This window comes from Macaca nemestrina, chromosome 2, assembly GCF_043159975.1.
Source record: "Macaca nemestrina isolate mMacNem1 chromosome 2, mMacNem.hap1, whole genome shotgun sequence".
Taxonomy (NCBI): domain Eukaryota; kingdom Metazoa; phylum Chordata; class Mammalia; order Primates; family Cercopithecidae; genus Macaca; species Macaca nemestrina.
This window is the reverse complement of record NC_092126.1, coordinates 174,370,044-174,393,236: the sequence shown is the minus strand read 5'-3', so window position 1 is coordinate 174,393,236 and position 23,193 is coordinate 174,370,044. Positions and strand designations below refer to the sequence as shown.

Below are 23,193 nucleotides of genomic sequence, written 5' to 3'. Positions count from 1 at the left end.
GAGGCCAAGGCGGGTGGATCACCTGAGGTCAGGAGTTCAAGACCAGCTTGACCAACAAGGTAAAACCCCATTTCTACTAAAAATACAAAAATTAGCTGGGCGTGGTGGCAGGCGCCTGTAGTCCCAGCTACTCTGGAGGCTGAGACAGAATTGCTCGAACGAACCTGGGAGGTAGAAGTTGCAGTAAGCCGAGATTGAGTCACTGCTCTCCAGCCTGGGCGACGGAGCAGACTCCATCTCTCTCTCTCTATGTGTAGCCTCTGGCCTCAAGAAATTTGCTTTCTAGGAAACTGTTAACAATTAAAGAGAACTTATGATTTCTTGGAATCAGGACAACTTAAATTCTGGATTCTAAAAGTATTTTTTCTCTTTGCTTAGGCAAATTATTAGTCTCACTGAATCTGTTTTCTGAATGGCTCCTTTTTCGAGTTCAGATGTGACTTTATTTAGAAAGTCTTTCCCTTACCACACAATGATAGAAGCACCCCTCTAGTACTGCTTCTTTTTGGCTCCTTGTCTCTTTCTGTGTAAATGTTGGATCTCCGTAGGTACACTGTATAGTATCAGTCTTCTTTACCATCCTTTACATTATATAAGGGCCGGGGCCATTTTCTATTTTTTCTTTACCCACTTCTAACCCAGCCCCTGGCACATAGAAACCACTAACAGATGTAGACCATTTTTCTTCTCACCCTGGTCTCTAGGGTTAAGTCTAGACAGACCCATTTACTCTTATCCCTTCCTTGCTCGAGTCTGGCACCTCTCCCTTATCTGTCCTGTCTACAGTCCTTCTCATTTGTGTGTCCCCAACAACAGTCAGTTTGTAACATCAGAGACAGTCTGATTTCTTGATGGATCCTTAACACACACTGAATGAATACAAGGCCAATTGCAGTGACTTTATTTTAATGGGTTTTCAGACTTACAGAAAGGGGTTCTTTAGATGGGGCTGGGTCACTAGTCAACCATCTTCACTGTGGAGTCCTAGTCACTATGATTTTGTTTTGTAGATCATGAGGATTCATTCATATTGTCTCCTCTTCCATTCCTTCATAATAGGTTACATGGTCTGAAAGTACATCCCTCCTTTAGTACCTAGAAGCAAATTTGAAATGGTATATTTAAGAGCAGCTTTGAGCTATACGCAGAGTTTGGGGTCAAAAGAGTTGGGTGTTTTGTGCACTACAATAGGAAAAGAAATGGAACAAATGTAACTTTTAATAGAGAAAGAATGGCAGATGGAAATACTAGACAATAGTGTATAGTCAGAATTGGTTTCCTTTGTGTTACTGAATTAGACCCCTTCTTAGTTATTTCAAAGACTAATGATATCATGTTTTCCATTCCTGTGTTGGTCTTCAGGCCAGTCTTTAGACAAGACATGTTTTTACTAGAAGACCATTGATTAGTGATACTTTCAGAAGACAGATGTTATAGCATTTTGCTCTACCTTTATTTTGACCTGAAAGCCTAACTAAGCACTCAACTGGGATGGCTTCCACGTGACGTATAATGTGGAAATTTTTCTGTTCTATTCTCCCTTAAGTTTGGGCTCATTCTAAAACAGTCTGCCTACTGGGCAACTGTGCCATTAGCCATCAATAGGCTGAGTTCAGGACAGCTTCGTTTTAATTCCACAGAATATACTGCAGGTCACAAGCACACATATTCTCAAGCTCTCAGAGTTCTAAATGTAAGCAGTTAAGTGCAAAGGGTGAGCTTAAGTGCTTACTTGGACCATAACATCTTCCTAAACTGTCCTTCTTCCCTTTCTGCACAGAGCTGAAAACTAAGAGGATAAAATTACTAAATCAGCCTTAATTGAGAAGGTTCTGTAAAAAAAACTGTTTATTGGCCAGGCGCAGTGGCTCACACCTGTAATCTCAGCACTTTGGGAAGCCAAGGTGGGCAGATCACGAGGTCAGGAGTTCAAGAACAGCCTGGCCAATATGGTGAAACCCTGTCTCTACTAAAAATAAAATTAGTTGGGTGTGGTGGCGCATGCCTGTAATCCCAGTTACTTGGGAGGCTGAGGCAAGAGAACTGCTTGAACCCAGGAGGCAGAGGTTGCGGTGAGTCAAGAATGAACCATTGTACACCAGCCTGGGCAACAAGAGCGAAACTCCATCTCAAAAAAAAAAACCAAAAAACTGTTTATTAGTTTTGATACAAATGTCATAGGTTTTGAAAGCTATTGCCAAATTCCATTCAAATTGAGAACTCCATTCGTTGATCCGTTATAATAATTAAATAATTGTTCACATTAATATTTTAAGTAACAAAATTAAGATTGTTTCCATTTGGTATTTGTATAATTTTCTTTTTGGAGTAAGAACAAATTATTGGCTGGGTGCGATGGCTCACGCCTGTAATCCCAACACTGTGGGAGGCTGAGGCAGGCAGATCACCTGAGGTCAGGAGTTCGAGACCAGCCTGGCCAACATGGGGAAACCTCATCTCTACTAAAAGTACAATCGTCTCTACTAAAAATACAGGTGCCCGCCACCATGCCTAGCTAATTTTTGTATTTTTAGTAGAGGCAGAGGTCTCACCATGTTGGCCAGGCTGGTCTCAAACTCCTGACCTCAAATGATCCACCCACCTCGGTCTCCCAAAGTGCTGGGATTACAGGTGTGAACCACCATGCTAGGCCCCTGGTTTTCTTTTATACAAGTCTGATTTATAAACATATACATATATGTATATATCTATATACATAGATACAATATATTTATATACAGATATATAAAGAGACAAACAGCATATATATGTATGTGTGTGTATATATATGTGTATATATGTGTATATACGCACACACACACACATATATATATAAAGAGACAAAAAGCATGATTTGAAGACAAAGGAAGCCTCAGATCCAGACTAAGATATGACAGAGACATCGGAATTACCAGACCAGGAATTTAAAACAGTGTTGATTAATATGCTAAGGGCTCTAACAGAAAAAGTGGACAAGATACAAAACAAATGAGTAATGCAAGTGGGAAGATGGAAATTCTAAGAATCAAAATAAAATGATAGAAATTAGAAGAAAGTACTGACAGAAATGAAAACTGCCTTCATGGACTCATCTACAGCTGGACTGCCAACAAAAGAATCAGAGGGCTTAAAAAAGTATCAATAGAAACCTCCAAAACTGAAAAAGCAAAATGAAAAATTTTTTTAAAAAGACAGAACTGAATATCCAAGAATTGTGAGGCAATTACAAAAAGGCTTCAACATGTAATGAAAATACCAGAAGAGAGAAAGGAATAGAAAGTTGTGAAGCAATGACTGAAAATATCCCAAAATTAGTGACATACAAAACCACAGATCCAGGAAGCTCAGAGACAGGAAGTAAGATAAACACCAAAAATTCAGCACCTAGGCATATCATACTCAAACTGCAGAAAAACAAAGACACATAGAAAATCTTGAAGAGAAAAAAACACCTTAATTGCAAAGCAACAAAGGTAAGAATTACATTGGACTTCTCTTCGGAGACCTTACAAACAAAAAGGGAGTAAAGTGACATTTAAAGAGAAGGAAAGAAAGCCGGGCGTAGTGGCTCATGCTTGTAATCCCAGGACTGTGGGAGGCTGAGGCAGATGGATCACCTGAGCTCAGGAGTTTTGAGACCAGCCTGACCAACACGGAGATACACTTTCTCTACTAAGAATAGAAAAATTAACTGGGCGTGGTGGCACATGCGTGTAATCCCAGCTACTTGGGAGGCTGAGACAGGAGAATTGTTTGAACCCAGGAGGCAGAGGTTGCGGTAAGCCAAGATTGCGCCACTGCACTCCAGCCTGGAAAACAAGAGCAAAAACTCTGTTGTCTCAAAAGAAGGAAAGAAATGAGAAAATTATCTGCCAAAGATATATCTGGTAGAGGACAGTTATTCAAAATATACAAAGGCCTCTTAAAACTCAATAATAAAACAACCCAATTAAAAAATGTGCAAAAAGGCCAGGCAAAGTCCTAGCACTTTGAGAGGTTGAGGCTGGTGGATCACTTGAGCCAGGAGTTCCAGACCAGCTGGGACACATGGCAAAACCCCGTCCCTACAAAAAAAATAGAAAAATTAGCCAGGCGTGATAATGTGCACCTGCAGTCCCAGTAGGAGACTGAGATGGGAGGATCTCGCTTGAGCCCAGAAAGTAGAAGCTGCAGTGAGCCATGATCGCACCACAGCACTCCAGCCTGGGTGAAAGAGCAAGACCTTCTCTCAATAAAAAATAAATAAGTTAAAAAATAAACATTGTACAAAAGACCTGAAAAAACACCACATCAAGGAAGATATACAGATGACAAATAAACATAAAAAGAGATGCTCTACTTCATATCATTAGGGAATTCCAAATTAAAACAATGTGATACTGGCTGGGCACAGTGGCTCATGCCTGTAATCCCAGCAGTTTCAGATGCCAAGGTGGGCAGATCACCCGAGGTCAGGCGTTTTAGACCAGCCTGGCCAACATGGCGAGACCCCATCTCTACTAAAAATACAAAAATTAGCCAGGCATGGTAGTGTGTGTGCCTGTGGTCCCAGCTACTCGGGAGGCTGAGGCAGGAGAATCGCTTGAACCCAGGAGAAAAAGGTTGCAGTGAGCTGAGATCACACCACTGCACTCCAGCCTGGGCAACTTCACTCTCTGGGAGACTCTGTCTCAAAACAAAAACAAAAACAAAAACAAACAAAAAAAAAACCAAAAAACATACTATGGCACATCTATTAGAATGGCTAAAATCCAAACAATATGAAATACTAACAAGGATATGGTGCAACAAGAGCTCTCATTCACTGCTGGTAGGAATGTAAAATGCTACAGCCACTTTTACAGTTTGGCAGAAATGAGCTATCAGGCCATGACAACACATGGAGGAAATCTTCACTACATATTGCTATGTGAAAGCCAATATGAAAACGCTACACACTGTATAATTCCAACTATACACAACATTCTGGAAATGGCAAAGCTATGATGGGCCAGGCACACTGGCTCATGCCTATAATCCCAGCACTGTGGGAGGCTAAGGCAGAAGGATGGCTTGAGGCCAGAAGTTTGAGACCAGTCTCGCCAACACAGTGAGACCCGTCTCTACCAAAAATTAAAAAACAAAACTAGCTGGGTACAGTGGCACACACCTGTAGTCCCAGTGTCTGCGAAGGCTGGGCCAGGAGGATCCCTTGAGCCTAGGAGTTCAAGGCTGCAATGAGCTACGATTGCACCATTGTACTCCAGCCTGGGTGACTGAGTCAAAAAAAAAAAAAAAAAAGGCAATGCTATGGCAACAATAAAAGATCTGTGGTTTCCAGTGTATGGGCCTGGGGGGAGGGATGAATTGGTACATTTCTAAGGTAGTGAAATTATTCTGTATGATACTATGTTAGATAAATGTCATTTTACATTTGTCAAAACCATAGAATGTACAACATGAATAATAAAACCTAATATGGACTATAGAGTTTAGTTAATAATAAGGTATCCACTGGGTGTAGAGGTTCCCGTCTGTAATCCCAGAACTCGGGGAGCCTGAGGTGGGAGGACTGCTGGAGCCCAGCAGTTTGACCAGCCTGGGAAACATGGTGAGACCCCATCTCTATAAAAAAATAATAAAAGAGCCGGGCATGGTAGCTCACACCTGTAATCCCAGCCCTTCTGGAAGCTATGGCGGGTGAATCACAAAGTCAGGAGCTCAAGACCAGCCTGGTCAACATGGCGAAACCCCATCTCTACTAGAAAAATACAAAAAATTAGCTGGGCCTAGTGGCGGACCCCTGTAATCCCAGCTACTCAGGAGGCTGAGGCAGGAGAATCACTTGAACCTGGAGGCGGAGGTTGCAGTGAGCTAAGATTGGCGCCACTGCACTCCAGCCCGGTGATAGAGTAAGACTCTCTAAAAACAAAATTTAAAAAAAACAACAATAATAAAATAACCAGGCACAGTGGCTCATGCCTGTAATCCCTGCACTTTGGAAGGCTGAGGAGGATGGATTGCTTGAGCTCAGGAGTTCAATGGTCTTGAACCAGGCTGTTTGCCTGAGCAACATGGTGAAACCCGGCCTCTACCAAAAGTTAAAAAAAAATAGCCAGCCATGATGGTGTGTATCTGTAGTCCCAGCTACTTGGGATGCTGAGGTGAGAGGATGGCTTGAACACGGAAGGTGGAGGTTGCAGTGAGCTGAGATCGTGTCACTGCACTCCAGCCTGGGTGACAGAGGCAGATCCTATCTCAAAAATAAACAAATTTAAAAAGAAGAAAAAGAGGCCGGGCACGGTGGCTCACGCCTATAATCCCAGCACTGGGAGGCTGAGGCAGGTGGATCACCTGAGGTCAGGAGTTCGAGACCAGCCTGGCCAAAATGGTGAAACCGACTCTACTAAACATACAAATAAAAAAAAAAAAATGGCTGGGGGTCGGGTGTGGTGGCTCACGCCTGTAATCCCAGCACTTTGGGACGCCGAGGCAGGTGGATCCCAAGATTAGGAGTTTAAGACAAGCCTGGCCAGGCCGGGAGCGGTGGCTCAAGCCTGTAATCCCAGCACTTTGGGAGGCCGAGACAGGCGGATCATGAGGTCAGGAGATCGAGACCATCCTGGCTGACACGGTGAAACCCCGTCTCTACTAAAAAATACAAAAAACTAGCCGGGCGAGGTGCCAGGCGCCTGTAGTCCCAGCTACTCCTCGGGAGGCTGAGGCAGGAGAATGGCGTGAACCCGGGAGGCGGAGCTTACAGTGAGCTGAGATCCGGCCACTACACTCCAGCCTGGGCGACAGAGCGAGACTCCGTCTCAAAAAAAAAAAAAAAAAAAAAAGACAAGCCTGGCCAATATGGTAAAACCCCGTCTCTACTAAAAATACAAAAAAATTAGCCAGGTGTGGTGGCACATGCTTGTAATCCCAGCTACTCAGGAGGCTGAAGCAGAATTGCTTGTACCCGGGAGGTGGAGGCTGCAGTCAGCTGAGATCACCCCATTGCACTCCAGCCTGGGCAACAAAGTGAGACTGTCTCAAAAAAAAACACAAAACATTTAGCTGGGTGTGGTGGTGTGCACCTGTAATCCCAGCTACTTGGGAGGCTGAGGCAGGAGAATCGCTTGAACCTGGGAGGCAGGGGTTGCAGTGAGCCAAGATCTCATCATTGTACTCCAGCCTGGGTGACAAGAACGAGACCCCATCTCAAAAAAAAAAAAAAAAAAAGATAAAGATAAAGTAAAAAGAATAATGTATCAATATTGACTCGTTAGTGGTTTTTTTTTGTTGTTTTTTTTTTGTTGTTTTTTCTTTGAGACAGATTTTCGCTCTTGTTGCCCAGGCTGGAATGCAATGGCACAATCTCAGCTGACCGCAACCTCCGCCTCCTGGATTCAAGCAATTCTCATGCCTCAGCCTCCGCAGTAGCTGGGATTACAGGCATGCGCCACCACACCCAGCTAATTTTGTATTTTTAGTAGAGATGGGGTTTCTCCATGTTGCTCAGGCTAGTCTTAAACTTCCGACCTCAGGTGATCTGCCCGCCTCAGCCTCCCAAAGTGCTGGGATTACAGGCATGAATTTTTTTTTTTTTTTTTTTTTTTTTTGAGACTATGTTGGGAAGGCTGGAGTGCAATGGCAATTCACAGGTGTGATCACAGAGCACTACAACCTTGAATTCCTCCTGGGTGCAAGTGATCCTCCTGACTTAGCTTCCCAGGGAGCTGAGACTACAGGTGACCACCACCATGCCCAGCCCTGCCTCATCAATTGTTAAAAAATGTAGCACACAGGCCGGGCGCGGTGGCTCAAGCCTGTAATCCCAGCACTTTGGGAGGCCGAGACGGGCGAATCACGAGTTCAGGAGATCGAGACCATCCTGGCTAACACGGTGAAACCCCGTCTCTACTAAAATACAAAAAAAATTAGCCGGGCGAGGTGGCGGGCGCCTGTACTCCCAGCTACTCGGGAGGCTGAGGCAGGAGAATGGCGTGAACCCGGGAGGCGGGGCTTGCAGTGAGCTGAGATCCGGCCACTGCACTCCAGCCTGGGCAACAGAGCCAGACTCTGTCTCAAAAAAAAAAAAAAAAACCAAATTGTATTCTGTACAGCTAAATATTTAGTAAGTCAGTACTCAAGGCATCGGGAGGTACCAAGGATGGTCAGGACACAGCACAGCAATGATTGGGATACAAGTCATCTACAGGTGCGCCACCATTTGTGCTTCCTGGTAGACAGCGGACAAGGGACCTTGATACATTTATGTCCTGCTTTTTAGTGAATAGTGGGAAGGCAGAGTTTCTCTTGTATGTGACTCTTTTCAACTGCCTTCAAATCAAAATAATACTTATTTTGAGGTGGCATATTCTGGTCTCTTACATTGTATTCAAATAGGTTGCTGCTACTTCTCTACTGTCATTAATCTTCTCATCATCTTCTTATTCCTGTAAGGCAAGTAGAAAAGAACTGTGAAAACTTGCTACAGTAAGATAAACCATTCCATACCAATCCCTTTAAAATGACCAATAAAATAAAGAACGCACTTCTGGGCCGGGCGCGGTGGCTCACGCCTATAATCCCAGACTAGAGTGCAGTGGCATGATCTCGGCTCACTGCAAGCTGCGCCTCCCAAGTTCACGCCATTCTCCTGCCTCAGCCTCCCGAGAAGCTCGGAATATAGGCGCCTGCCACCACACCCGGCTAATTTTTTGTATTTTTAGTAGAGACGGGGTTTCACCATGTTAGCCAGGATGGTCTGGATCTCCTGACCTCGTGATCCGCCCGCCTCGGCCTCCCACAGTGCTGGGATTACAGGCGTGAGCCACCGCGCCCGGCTTATACACCTACTTTTCCGTGTACCATGCTTAACAAGATACATAAGGGTTACCTCTTAGCACAGTCGGGGCATAACATATTATCTTCTATGCCTGGGGATGGGAAAATGCAGGCAGGTAACAAGAAGAGAGAAATCATCCTCCTGCGAGTGGTAGGCACCCAGGCCTGACCTGCATGAAACTGCAGGCGTACCCAACCCTTTGTGTCTGCCGAGAGAAGTCTGCCATGGACCACACACCACCTGACACCTGGAAAGGAAAAACAAACATAGACAGCAAAAATCAAGATAGCACCCCAACACCTCTCAGCAAGTCACTCTTGAATTTGCTTTTATATTCTGCTCACAAATCAATTGAATGAGATGCATGAAAATGTACACCACATGACACTATGATCTAATTTCACAAGTTACATAACACAAAGAATAATAACTGTTGCCAGCTGGGCACGGTGGCTCACACCTGTAATCCTAGCACTTTGGGAGGCTGAGGCAGGAGGATCACCTGAGATCGGGAGTTCGAGAGCAGCCTGACCAACATGGAGAAACCTCATCTCTACTAAAAATACAAAATTAGCTAGGTGTGGTGGTACATGTCTGTAATCCCAGCTACTCGGGAGGCTGAGGCACGATAATCACTTGAACCCAGAAGGCGGAGGTTGTGGTGAGCCGAGATCACACCACTGCACTCCAGCCTGGGTGACGAGAGCAAAGCTCCATCTCAAAAAATAAATAAATAAATAAATAAATAAATAAATAAATAAATAAATAATAATGGTTGCCATTTTGAAATGCTTGCTTTGTGTCCAGTATTTTGCTAGGTGGTTTACATGTATTAATACATTTACTATTAAGTTCACTATTAATATTTACCTTCTATTTGCTTTTCTTATTATTTCTTATTCACAGGTGAGATAACTGAAGCTTATGGTGTTAAAATATCATACGTTACCCAGAGCCAAGTCATGGATCCAGGTATTCTGACTGACTTATAGGCCATTTATGTAACCACTACATTGTACTTCCTCAGCTATAGGAAACAGACAAGCGTCTGTTTAAAAGTGTAAGGAGGCTGGGCACGGTGGCTCACGCCTGTAATCCCAGCACTCTGGGAAGCCGAGGCGGGCAGATCATGAGGTCAGGAAATCGAGACCATCCCAGCTAACACAGTAAAACCCATCTCTACTAAAAATACAAAAATTAGCCAGGCGTGGTGGCAGGCGCCCATAGTCCCAGCTACTCAGGAGGCTGAGGCAGGAGAATGGCGTGACCTCAGGAGGCGGAGGTTGCAGTGAGCCGAGATTGCACCACTGTACTCCAGCCTAGGCAACAGAGCAAGACCCGTCTCAAAAAAAATAAATAAAGATAAATAGCCGGGCGCGGTGGCTCAAGCCTGTAATCCCAGCACTTTGGGAGGCCGAGGTGGGTGGATCACGAGGTCAGGAGATCGAGACTATCCTGGCTAACATGGTGAAACCCCGTCTCTACTAAAAATACAAAAAACTAGCCGGGCGTGGTGGCGGGCGCCTGTAGTCTCAGCTACTTGGGAGGCTGAGGCGGGAGAATGGCGTGAACCCGGGAGGCGGAGCTTGCAGTGAGCCGAGATCAGGCCACTGCACTCCAGCCTCGGAGACACAGCGAGACTCCGTCTCAAAAAAAAAAAAAAAAAAAAAAAAAAAAAAAAAAAAAAAAAAGATAAATAAATAAATAAATAAAAGTGTAATGAACAGGCTGGGCGTGGTGGCTCACGCCTGTAATCCCAGCACTTTGGGAGGCCTAGGTGGGTGGATCACCCGAGGTCAGGAGTTCAAGACCAGCCTGACCAACATGGCAAAACTCCATCTCTACTAAAAATACAAAATTAACTGGGTGTGGTGGCGCGCACCTGTAATCCCAGCTACTCAGGAGGCTGAGGCAGAAAAATCGCCTGAACCTGGGGAAGCAGAGGTTGCAGTGAGCTGAGATGGCACCATTGCACTCCAGCCTGGGCAACAAGAGTGAAACTCCATCTCAAAAAAAAAAAAAAAGAAAAGTGTAAGGAACAATTTCAGTAGGGAGATGCAATATTTGCAAGAAAACAAGCGGTACCCTTATGGAACGTCTGAAATTGAGAGAAAGTCAGCATTCTGAATGACTTACAGCTCATTTATCTAACCACTGCATTGTACTGCCTCAGCTACAGGAAACAGACAAGTATCTGTTTAAAAGTGTACGGAACAATTTAATTAGGGAGATGGGATATTTGCAAGAAAATAAGTGGTACACTTATGGAACATCTGAAATTGAGGGAAAGGAGCAGTCACAGTGAACTTAAATATCTGTAAATAAGCAGTATATGTACCGTGATAGCTCCCCAATTAGACTGTAAAACAAGAGAACACGTGTGTGTTTACACAGTATATACCTAGCAGCTAGACATACCTCTGGACCATAGCAGATGCTTAACAATTGCAGAATGAAGAGAAATATAAAATGATAAGTCACTGTGGGATAATAGTAACTCATACAGCATATTAATAAAAATTAGAGGTGTCATCTTTGGGAAGGCAGTGCCCCCAGGCACGCAGCTTTATGGCTAGACAATGCCTTTTTTACAAATTATTAAAAGGTGTCCACTGTCCCCACATAAAGGAACGTAGCTTGAAGAGCAGAGGATACGCCAATTTTGGCTTTAGGTCTTCCTTCTGGTTGGTTTCCTTGTATGACGAATAATATGGCCTACCATACTAGTTAGCCGGAGTAAAATAGGATCTAGAATAGTTCTGGAAATTGGAAGATGGGGGAGGAAGAAAAGGATTCAAGCCAAAACGGAAGGTGACTTCAGATAGCAGACCCTGGAAATAAAAGCAATAGCAAGAAAAGAAGAGCAGGAGTTGGGGAAAAGTGGAGTTAAGTTATCCTCAAGATTTCTTTTTTTTTGGTTTTTTTTTTTTGTTTTTTTTTTGTTGTTTTTTTTGTTTTTTTTTGTTTTTTTGAGACGGAGTCTCGCTCTGTCGCCCAGGCTGGAGTGCAGTGGCCGGATCTCAGCTCACTGCAAGCTCTGCCTCCCGGGTTCACGCCATTCTCCTGCCTCAGCCTCCCGAGTAGCTGGGACTACAGGCACCCACCACCTCGCCCGGCTAGTTTTTTGTACTTTTTAGTAGAGACGGGGTTTCACCGTGTTAGCCAGGATGGGCTCGATCTCCTGACCTCGTGATCCGCCCGTCTCGGCCTCCCAAAGTGCTGGGATTACAGGCTTGAGCCACCGCGCCCGGCCTTTTTTGTTTTTTTTTGAGATGGAGTTTCGCTCCTGTTGTCCAGGCTGGAGTGCAATGGCATAATCTCGGCTCACTGCAACCTCCGCCTCCCAGGTTCAAGCGATTCTCCTGCCTCAGCCTCCCAAGTAGCTGGGATTATAGCCATGCGCCACCACACCGGCTAACTTTTTTGTATTTTTAGTACAGACAGGGTTTCTCCACGTTGGTCAGGCTGGTCTTGAACTCCTGACCTCCAGTGATCCACCCGCCTCAGCCTCCCAAAGTGCTGGGATTACAGGCGTGAGCCCCCATACCCGGCCCTCCTCAAGATTTCTTAGAGGGCACTGGGTGCAGTGGCTCATGCCTATAATCCCAGCACTTTAGGAGGCCGAGGCAGACGGATCACCTGAGGTTGGGAGTTCAAGACCAGCCTGACTAACATGGAGAAACCTCGTCTCTACTGGGAAAAAAAAAAAAAATTAGCCAGGCGTGGTGGCACATGACTGTAATCCCAGTTACTCAGGAGGCTGAGGCAGGAGAATCACTTGAACCTGGGAGGCAGAGGTTGCAGTGAGCCAAGATCATGCCATTGCACTCTAGCCTGGGCAACAAGAGTGAAACTCCATCTCAAACAAAAAAACAAAAAAAACCCCGATTTCTTAGAGGTTCGGGTGCAATGACTCACGCCTGTTATCCCAACACTTTGGAAGGGTGGATCACTTGAGGTCAGGAGTTCGAGACCAGCCTGGCCAACATGGTGAAACCCAATCTCTACCAATAATACAAATATTAGGCCAGGCGCGGTGGCTCACGCCTGTAATCCCAGCACTTTGGGAGGCTGAGGCAGGCGGATCACAAGGTCAGAAGATCGAGACCATCCTGGCTAACACAGTGAAACCCCGTCTCTACTAAAAATACAGAAAATTAGCCAGGCGTGGTGGCGGGCGCCTGTGGTCCCAGCTACTTGGGAGGCTGAGGCAGGAGAATGGCGTGGGCCCCGGAGGCGGAGCTTGCAGTGAGCTGAGATCGCGCCACTGCACTCCAGCCTGGGTGACAGAGCAAGACTCCGTCTCAAAAAATAATAATAATAATAATACAAAAATTAGAGGGGCATGATGGCGCGTGCCTGTAATCCCAGCTACTCAGGAGGCTGAGGCACAAGAATCGCTTGACCATGGGAGGCAGAGGTTGCCGTCAGCCAAGATAGTGCCACTGCACTCCAGCCTGACCAACATGGCAGTGGCTCATGCCTATAATCCCAGCACTTGGCCGGGCGCGGTGGCTCAAGCCTGTAATCCCAGCACTTTGGGAGGCCGAGACGGGCGGATCATGAGGTCAGGAGATTGAGACCATCCTGGCTAACACGGTGAAACCCCGTCTCTACTAAAAATACAAGAAAATTAGCCGGGCGAGGTGGCGGGCGCCTGTAGTCCCAGCTACTCGGGAGGCTGAGGCAGGAGAATGGCGTGAACCCGGGGGAGCGGAGCTTGCAGTGAGCCGAGATCGCGCCACTGCACTCCAGCCTGGGGCACAGAGCAAGACTCCGCGTCAAAAAAAAAAAATAATAATAATCCCAGCACTTTGGAAGGCCGAGGCGGGCAGATCACAAGATCAGGAGATCCAGACCATCCTGGCTAACACAGTGAAACCCATCTCTACTAAAAATACAAAAATTAGCTGGGGGTGGTGTCTTTGAAACTGTGTCTCGGCCGGGCGCGGTGGCTCAAGCCTGTAATCCCAGCACTTTGGGAGGCCGAGACGGGCGGATCACTAGGTCAGGAGATCGAGACCATCCTGGCTAACACGGTGAAACCCCGTCTCTACTAAAAAATACAAAAAACTAGCCGGGCGAGGTGGCGGGTGCCTGTAGTCCCAGCTACTCAGGAGGCTGAGACAGGAGAATGGCCCGAACCCAGGAAGCGGAGCTTGCAGTGAGCTGAGATCCAGCCACTGCACTCCAGCCTGGGCGACAGAGCGAGACTCCGTCTCAAAAAAAAAAAAAAAAGAAAAAGAAACTGTGTCTCAAAAAGCAAAAAAGACTTCTTAGAGGACAAGGACCCCAAACCGTTTAATTATTATTGCCTGCTCTCAACACGCCAAGTTCTGTGTCTCATATAAATGTCACGACTTTTTTTTTTTTTTTTTTTTTGAGATGGAGTTTTGCTCGTTGCCCAGGCTGGAATGCAGTAGTGCCATCTCAGCTCACTGCAACCTCCACCTCCTGGCTTCAAGCGATTCTCCTGCCTCAGCCTCCCGAGTAGCTGGGATTACAGCCACCTGCCACCACACCCAGCTAATTTTTGTATTTTTAGTAGAGACACAGTTTCATCATGTTGGCCAGGCCAATCTTAAACTCCTGACCTCAGGTGATTCACGTTACTTGGCCTCTCAAAGTGCTGAGATTACAGGCATGAGCCAGTGCAACTGGCTAACATTTTTTTTTTTTTTAAAGACAGGGTCTGGATCTGTCTGTCAGGCCAGAGTGCCATGACACAATCTCAGGTCACTGCAACCTCCACCTTCTGGGCTCAAGCCACTCTCCCACCCCAGCCTCCTGAGAAGCTGGGACTACAGGCACACACCACCATGCCCAGCTTTTTTTTTTTTTTTGTATTTTTTGTAGAGAGGGGATTTCGCCATGTTACCCAGGCTGGTCTCTAACTCATGAGCTCTAGCAATTCTCCCACCTCGGCCTTCCAAAGTGCTGGGCCTGTAGTGAGCCACCACGCTCAGCCACTACGATTCTATGACATAGGTATATCTTCATTGTATAGAACAGAATACTTGGCCGGGAGCAGTGGCTCACGCCTGTAATCCCAGCACTTTGGGAGACCAAGGCCGGTGGATCGCCTGAGGTCAGGAGTTTGAGACCAGCCTGGCCAACATAGTGAAACCCCGTCTCTACTAAAAATACAAAAAATTAGCTGGGCATGGAGGTGGGTGCCTGTAATCCCAGCTACTTGGGAGGCTGAGGCAGAATTGCTTGAACCTGGGAGGCAGAGGTTGCAGTGAGCCAAGATCGCACCGTTGCACTCCAGCCTGGGCAACAAGAGTGAAACTCCATCTCAAAAAACAAACAAACAAACAAACAGGATATTAAGGCTTAAAGTAAGTAACTTGCCAATGTCACATATCTAGGAAATGGTAAAGCAAGAATTTGAACCAACACATTCCTCTTACTCACTATGTCATACATGCCTTAAGGAAGAGAGAAAGAAAAGGGGAAGACCTCAGACTGTGGTCCAAGATTATCGGGCTATGCTTTCTTCCCACCTTGGAATTCTGCTTAGTGATGGAAAAGGGCCACTACTTAGTCACCTGACTTAGAGACCCATCCAGACAAAACATGACTATCCATCAATATAACGGATGAAAGAGAGATGTCCTATGTGAATCCAATTTCTAATCTTCAGATATTTTAGCAAACGCCTTCCCTTTGACCACGTTTCGGTCTTGGACTACTAAAAGTTAACCTCGTCCTCTGGAGTGGGACTCACACTTTAAGGTTGATCTTACCAGAGGCTTGCATCAAAAAGGCCTCAACAGAAACAGGAATGGAACATGAATTCAAAGCCTTAGGCTGAACAGCTCTTGCAGCAATTCTGGCCCATGATGCCAACATGGCTCCTGGTGCTGAAGTTATCACTTCAACTGTATTAGTCTCTTCCGCTCTCTCATTCACCTCATAACATTTCTGAAGCCTTGCTCTCTTGGTCACTGCCTTGCGTTTCCTCGAACATCGCTGTAATCTGGTCTCTTGTGACATTTCAGGCATATCCTGCAAGTGAAATTCATGATGAGTATTCAGTAAACCGCTAGGGCTGTAAGGACTTTTGGGTCAATTTTATTATTCTTTTTTTTATTTTTATTTTTGAGACGGAGCTTCGCTCTTATTGCCCAGGCTGGAGTGCAACGGCACGATCTTGGCTCACCGCAACCTCTGCCTCCCAGGTTCAAGCGATTCTCCTGCCTCAGTCTCCCTAGTAGCTGGGATTATAGGCATGTGCCACCACGTCTGGCTAATTTTGTATTTTTAGTAGAGATAGGGTTTCCCCATGTTGGTCAGGCTGGTCTCAAACTCCGGACCTCAGGTAATCCACCCACCTCGGCCTCCCAAAGTGCTGGGATTACAGGCGTGACCGGCCAATTTTATTATTCTTTGTACTGACCTGAACAAGTATGTCATTGTGGAAAGGGTTTAGGAATATTAGTTCCCATAAACCGCAAATTCTCCACTGGGAGAAATTTTTGGTTGTTGAACCTGTGCAGGGGGAGGAAAGGTTGCTACTGACATCCAGTTGGTAGAGGCTGGGGATGCTGCAAAACATCCGACAAGGTACAGAGCAGGCCCCAAAACAAACAAAAACTTATTTGTTCCGAAATGTCAATAATGCCACAATTAAGAAACCCTGCCTTAGAGGTACAACATATAGAAATGGTGCCTGGGTAGGGACCGGAAAAATCATGATCAGAACCCACCTTCACACCATCAACACACTCATTACTCACTTGCTGTTGTCCAGGGTAAGCATGCCTATGGAGCCTCAGATAAACTTCGATTTTCTTAGGAAATGAAGAGAGAAATAAAGTTAAAAGTTAACAAAGATTCCCACAGTTATTCCCGGCAGCAGACATTCACCCAAGTGTACTAACCTTGCCATTAGTACTCAAACCGAGTTGTTGACACCAGTCCCGCAAGGTGTCCCGACACACCTTATTAATGGGAGGCAAAATGGTTGGCAAGGGAGGGGCTGGTGTTTTGCATCTAGCTTTTTGCGGAGCTGTAAATTGTTCATTTGTTTGAAGTAGATGACCTAAGAAAAGAATGGAACCAAAGTAGTAATAATTTAAAGTTGGCAAGATTCTTTTAAAATTTTACAAATATCTTTTCACATTTTTCACAATGCAATTTGCATATATACATATCAAATTTTATTTCTCACATTAAAAATGAGCTAACAAGGCCGGGTAACAGGCTCACACCTATAATCCCAGAACTTTGGGAGGCTGATGTGAATCACAAGTGATTCGCCCAAATCACTTGAGGTCAGGAGATAGAAACCAGCCTGGCCAACATGGTAAAACCCCATCTCTACAAAAAACAGAAAAATTAGCTGGGCATAGTGGTGCACACCTGCAGTCCCAGCTACTCAGGAGGCTGAGGCAGGAGAATTGCTTGAACCCAGGAGGCGGAGGCGGCAGTGAGCTGAGATCGCGCCACTGCACTCCAGCCTGGGAAACACAGTGAGACTCTATCTCAAAAAAAAAAAAAAAAAAAACATGAGGTAACAGATTCAGGTATTTAAAGACTTGCCCATTACAACAGCAGACTTGGGACTCAAACCTATGTTTTCTTTTTGTTTTGTTGTTGTTGGTTTTTCTTTGAGATGGAGTCTCGCTCTGTTGCCCAGGCTGGAGTGCAGTGGCGCAATCTCAACTCACTGCAACCTCCGCCTCCCAGGTTCAAGCAATTATCCTGCCTCAGCCTCCCGAGTAGGTGGGACTACCGGCACGCAACACCATGCCCAGCTAATTTTCGTATTTTTAGTAGAGACAATGTTTCACTATACTGGCCAGGCTGGCCTCAAACTCCTGACCTCAGGTGATCTACCCGCCTTGGCCTCCCAAAGTGCTGGGATTACAGGCGTGAGCCCCTGTGACCAGCCCAAATAAGTATTTTCAGAAGGATTTTATCTTCTGGGTCAATAATGAGGATTTCAAGATGAAGTAAATAATGATGTGTTAGAGCTAAGCAGAGTGAGGTGAGATGGGGAGCTGTAGAGAAAAATGATTCAGGCTGACAGAATGATGTGGACCATTGTTGACTGGGGATAGACAACGTGGTGGTTTCTTTGTTTTCTATAGGGAGAGCTGATATTTTGTGCTCCAAAATCTAGACATTTTGGAGGATAAAGCCAACATAATGTTCTATTCAGTTGGTTGTTGAGGGCAACAGAAAATAACAGGCTGCTATATGTAGCATAAAAGAAACACGGAATTTAGAATTCAAACATAGGTTTGAGGCCGGGCATGATGGCTTACACCTACAATCCCAGTGCTTTGGGAGGCCGAGGAGGGCTGATTACTTGAGGCCAGGAGTTCAAGACCAACCTGGCCAACATGGAGAAACCCTGTCTCTACAAAAAATACAAACATTATCCAGGCACAGTGGCACATGCCTGTAGTCCCGGCTACTCAGGAGGCTGAGGCATGTAATCACTTGAACCCGGGAGGTGGAAGTTGCAGTGAGCTGAGATCGCACCACTGCACTCCAGCCTGGGTGACAGAGCGAGACCCTGTCTCAAAACAAAACAAAACAAGCCATGGACGCAGTGGCTCATGCCTGTAATCCCAGCACTTTGGGAGGCCGAGGCAGGTGGATCACAAGGTCAAGTGTTCGAGACCAGCCTGGCCAACATAGTGAAACACTGTCTCTACTAAAAATACAAAAATTAGCTGGGCGTGGTGGTGAGTGCCTGTAATCCCAGGTACTAGGGAGGCTGAGGCAGGAGAATCGCTTAAACCCAGGAGGCGGAGGTTGCAGTGAGCCAAGACCACACCATTGCACTCCAGCCTGGGCAACAAGAATGAAACTCCATCTCCAGAAAAATTTTTAAAAAAAAGAAAGAAAATACTTATTTGATGCTTTTATAGGAAGCACTGAGACACTGAGCACAGATACGAAGGGTCATGATTTTAAGAGCTACTATATATATATATACATATATATATATATTTGATTCATAATTACTTGCTAAGCAAAATACCAGACATTTTTCAAAATTATTTAATCTTCGTGGGAAGCAAATATGTATTAATCTCGTTTTTACAGAAGAGGAGATTGAGCTTCATGTGTTGGGAATGTGAACTCATGTTGAGCTGGTCCAGAAGAGCACTCTTTGCCCAAAGCGCTCCCCATGCTTATTTTGTGTCTTAAAAATAAGGCAGAACAGGCCAAGTGTGGTGGCTCATGCCTGTAATCACAGCACTTTGGGAGGCTGAGGCGGGCAGATTACCTGAGGTCAGGAATTCAAGGCGGCCGGGCGCGGTGGCTCAAGCCTGTAATCCCAGCACTTTGGGAGGCCGAGGCGGGCGGATCACAAGGTCAGGAGATCGAGACCACAGTGAAACCCCGTCTCTACTAAAAATACAAAAAATTAGCCGGGCGCGGTGGCGGGCGCCTGTAGTCCCAGCTACTCAGGAGGCTGAGGCAGGAGAATGGCGGGAACCCGGGAGGCGGAGCTTGCAGTGAGCTGAGATCCGGCCACTGCACTCCAGCCTGGGCAACAGCGTGAGACTCCGTCTCAAAAAAAAAAAAAGGAATTCAAGGCCAGCCTGGCCAACATGGTGAAAGCCCATCTCTACTAAAAATACAAAAATTAGCCGGGCTTGGTGGCCCACGCCTGTAATCCCAGCGACTTGGAAGGTTGAGGCAGGAGAATCGCTTGAACTCGGCAGGTGGAGGTTGCAGTGAGCCAAGATTGCGCCACTGCACTCCAACCTGGGTGACACAGTAAGACTCCATCTCCAATAAATAAAAGTATGGCAGTACAACAGGCTCAGCAAGCGAGAAGTATGAGAGTTTGCAAAATTTCTTAACAGAGTAACAAGGTGAGATTTAAGCTGGGTGTTGTATAATCAGAGGATAGGAAAGACAAACCTTACTGTTTCCTAGGCTTCCCAGAGTTGTAGGCGGAACTAACTGAGCAATCCCTGTCCCCGTACCTTGAGTGTATTTCTTAGGCTTCTCCAGTTTGACATCAGAAGTTGAAGAAACACTTGGTTCCATTTGTTCCATATTTGCGTCATCTTTAACCGGCACCAGTGTCAAAATCACACTTTCCTCATCATCTACTTCCTCCTCAAAGAAATTCTGGAAAGAGAAGTCAGTCACTGATTCTCATTTGATGCAGTACAACTGAACTGCTTGCTTTCAAGGCACAACTAATGAATAAGGAACTGAGAAGAAAGTAGGTAGATGGAGAAAAGAATTACTGAGATTCCTTGAATGTGATGTTGATTAGCAGACCCTTTATTAAATAAAGGAAATATGGGGAAAAAAAATGGGCCAAAGTCAATTTACATGTAGGTGTTAATGAAAGAGAAAATAGAAGGGTAGGGCTTGGGTTTAGAGAATTATTTCCCTCAGGGCCTTCCTCCTCATCAGTCAAAACACAAAATACTTTCATTAACTCCTAAATCTGTATGGAATGTGTTCCTGGCTTTCCATCTTCTATCACATGATTCCCCAGATTCCCAATTCCCATATCAAATTTCACAGCACAAGCAATAACCTCCTGTTATCCCCAAATCCACTGTAACTCTGCTATTTCTGCGCCGATTGTTCCATGCTTGTCAAAAATTCTTCAATGGCTTGTCATTGTTATTCTGGTTAATGACAAAACTCAAATTAGCTCACAGAGCTGTGTAGCTTACAAATTCTCCAACAGTCTGGTCCCTGCCTGCCTCTCCAGCTCATGACCTCCGAGCTTTCTGAGCTCCAGCCCCACTGGGCTCATTTCAGCTCCAAGACCTGAGGGGAGGGTATCTGTTTTACTCTCTGTTGCCTTCACAGAAACACAGCACCCAACACAGAGGAGGCATTCAATGTTGTTTTTATGATCTGATGAATGAAAGATAAAGTAGGAAAGCAGGTAGACAGAAAGAAACTAACATTTACTGGTTCTCTACAGTACACAGGCACTGTGCTAGGTGCTTTCTGTATTTCTCAAATTTAATTCTCATGGTATACTTGTAGTAATTTATTAATTTTCCTGCTTTACAAATGAGAAAACTAAATGAGCAATGCCATAGAGTAACACAGGTTTGAGTATGGTTCTGAAGTTAGCTTTTCTTCTCAAATCCAAGGGTGAATAAACTCCATTCCAGTACTATTGCAATATTCTCTTCTAGTGCTGATGCCACACTCCTGTCTCCTATTTAACCTCTTCGATGACTTCCCATTACTCTTAGTTTACTTCAAAATAACACTGACATTATTTAGGAACGTTACTCTATTACAGAGAAAAGCAGGGGCTCAAAGCAGCTATGTGACTTCCCCATAATTATATAGCTAATATTGGCCAATTCAGTCCTTTAGCCAGAGGACTGGAACAGTGGCGCCTATAAATACACTATGATACCTTCTCTAGTTTCTCATAGGGCCAGGACTACCCAAGCCTAATCTGGAAACTTATTTGGTACTAAGGCCACTGGGAGTACATATTTCCTACTCCAAGAGAAAATAACCAATTGGTCACTTTATGACTTTATCCACATTACCGCCTTCACTTTCTTTTTACTTTAGTTTTTTAAAAAAATTATTTTTTATTTTTAATTATGTTTTCTCTAATATTATTATCCATGCCATATTTATGTATTTACCATTTTTATCTTGTCCAGCTATAGCACTTCCCGTCTTTCCTACCAGAGAAATACTTTCCTTTGGACTTGGCGGAGAAAATCTTACTTCTTTTTACTCTCATCCAAATGCACATAAAAGCATAATCACATGAAAGAAAACTAACAATCCATTTGCAAAGAGGAGGAGGTTTCAAGATGGAGGTTTCTTACATCCAGGAAGAAAGATTTGTGGCAAAACAGAAACATAAGGGAGACCTAGAAAGACTCTGAAAAGGGACTGTGAGAAAAGTAATTCTATTAGAACAAAACTTACCTTCTTGCTGCTATCCAAATTTGCGTCTGACATTTTCAGCAACACCCTGGGGTAGGCAAGGACAGCAATGTTAAGGATATGGTAGTTTACTTCTCTTAACCTGCTTTCTCCTTTTATAAGCAAATGTCTCCTTCTACTTCCTGTTACCCAGTTGAGCTCTGTTTTCCTTTCCTCCTCTTTTTCCCCACCCTCATTTTCTGGTAATGGGATAATTTTATCAATTTTGTACCCTGTCTTGTCCATTCGGTGGTGATGTTTTTTTAAAAATTAGGCGGGGCGCGATGGCTCATGCCTGTAATCCCAGCACTTTGGGAGGCCCGGGGGGGACGGATCGCTTGAGTCCAGGAGTTCGAGATCAGCCTGAGAAACATGGCGAGACCCCCGTCTCTACGAAAAAACACAAAAATTAGGCGGGCGTTGTAGCGCGCCTGTAATCCCACCTACTCGGGAGGGGGTGGTGGGAGGACTGCTTGAGCCCAGGAGACGCAGGCTACAGCGATCCGAGATCGCGCCACTGCTCTCCAGCTTCGCGAGACTGTCTCAAAAAGTGAAAGAAGGAAAGAAAGAAGAAAAAAAAATAGGTGAAACTTGAAAGAAAACTGAAAATGACAAACACCTGTTGACAAGTTCCAATGGAATGAACAGAATGTTTGAGAACAGTTATAGGACGTATTGGTAATAAATTACTTATTATGAAGGGAATGGAAAAAAGATTCAGAGCATTTTAGGCAGGTATTTTATACCTGATTTATGCCTGTGGGTATGTTACTCACTGAAAGACCCCAGATTTAAACTGTGGGGGTTGGATAACATAATCTCTTCGATCTAGTTCTAAATACAAATATTAAGCCTGCAATAATATTGAGCTGGTTAGAGGAGAAGGATTTGACTGTTCAGAATAGCAACAAGAACCAAAACACTAAGGCAAGTGGTGGAGTAATGAAGGCAGACGGAGCGGATGCACTTAGGAATTACTGGAGCCTAATGTTGGACGCAGAATGTGGCAAAATATGACGCAGATGTTCTCAGAGGTCACTCTAAGAAGCCAGAGCAACTAAAAGAAATTTCATTCACAAATAATATGGCAGCACTGACAACCAAGTACCTTTACAATGGGCTTTCTCTGTCCCTGGGAAAATGATTTGGTCCATTAATCTCAGAACCCAGGGTGACCATGGTCCATTTAAGTTAGTAGTATAATACATTCAAAATATAGTCTGGACCTGGAGTGGTGGCTTACGCCTGTCATCCTTTGGGAGGCCGAGGAAGGGGGATCACTTGAGTCCAGAAGTTCGAGACCAGCCTGGGCAATATAGTGAGACTTCGTCTCTATGGAAAAAAAAAAAGTAAATAATTTTAAAAAAGAAAAAAAGTGTAGCCTGAAAAGGCTCAGCTTTAGTTTATTGAGGAACTGATTGGAAAAATAAATTGAGGCCCCACCCCACCACCAGAGACATCCTGAATCAGAT

The 23,193-nt window shown here is 45.0% G+C and overlaps 1 protein-coding gene across 1 annotated transcript; it reads right to left on the bottom strand.

Moving 5' to 3' along the window:
* Positions 1–878: 878 nt before the first annotated feature.
* Positions 879–22,148, bottom strand: LOC105477564 (developmental pluripotency associated 2). Its single transcript, XM_011734131.2, has 9 exons — positions 21,954–22,148; positions 21,725–21,770; positions 19,774–19,921; positions 16,702–16,862; positions 16,558–16,611; positions 15,565–15,826; positions 8,867–9,062; positions 8,359–8,423; positions 879–1,095 (listed from the first exon to the last, which is right to left on the bottom strand). Exons 1-8 carry the CDS (start codon positions 21,965–21,967, stop codon positions 8,381–8,383), a joined length of 924 nt encoding a protein of 307 aa, XP_011732433.1. The 5' UTR covers positions 21,968–22,148; the 3' UTR covers positions 879–1,095; positions 8,359–8,380.
* Between the last annotated feature and the right edge of the window lie 1,045 nt (positions 22,149–23,193).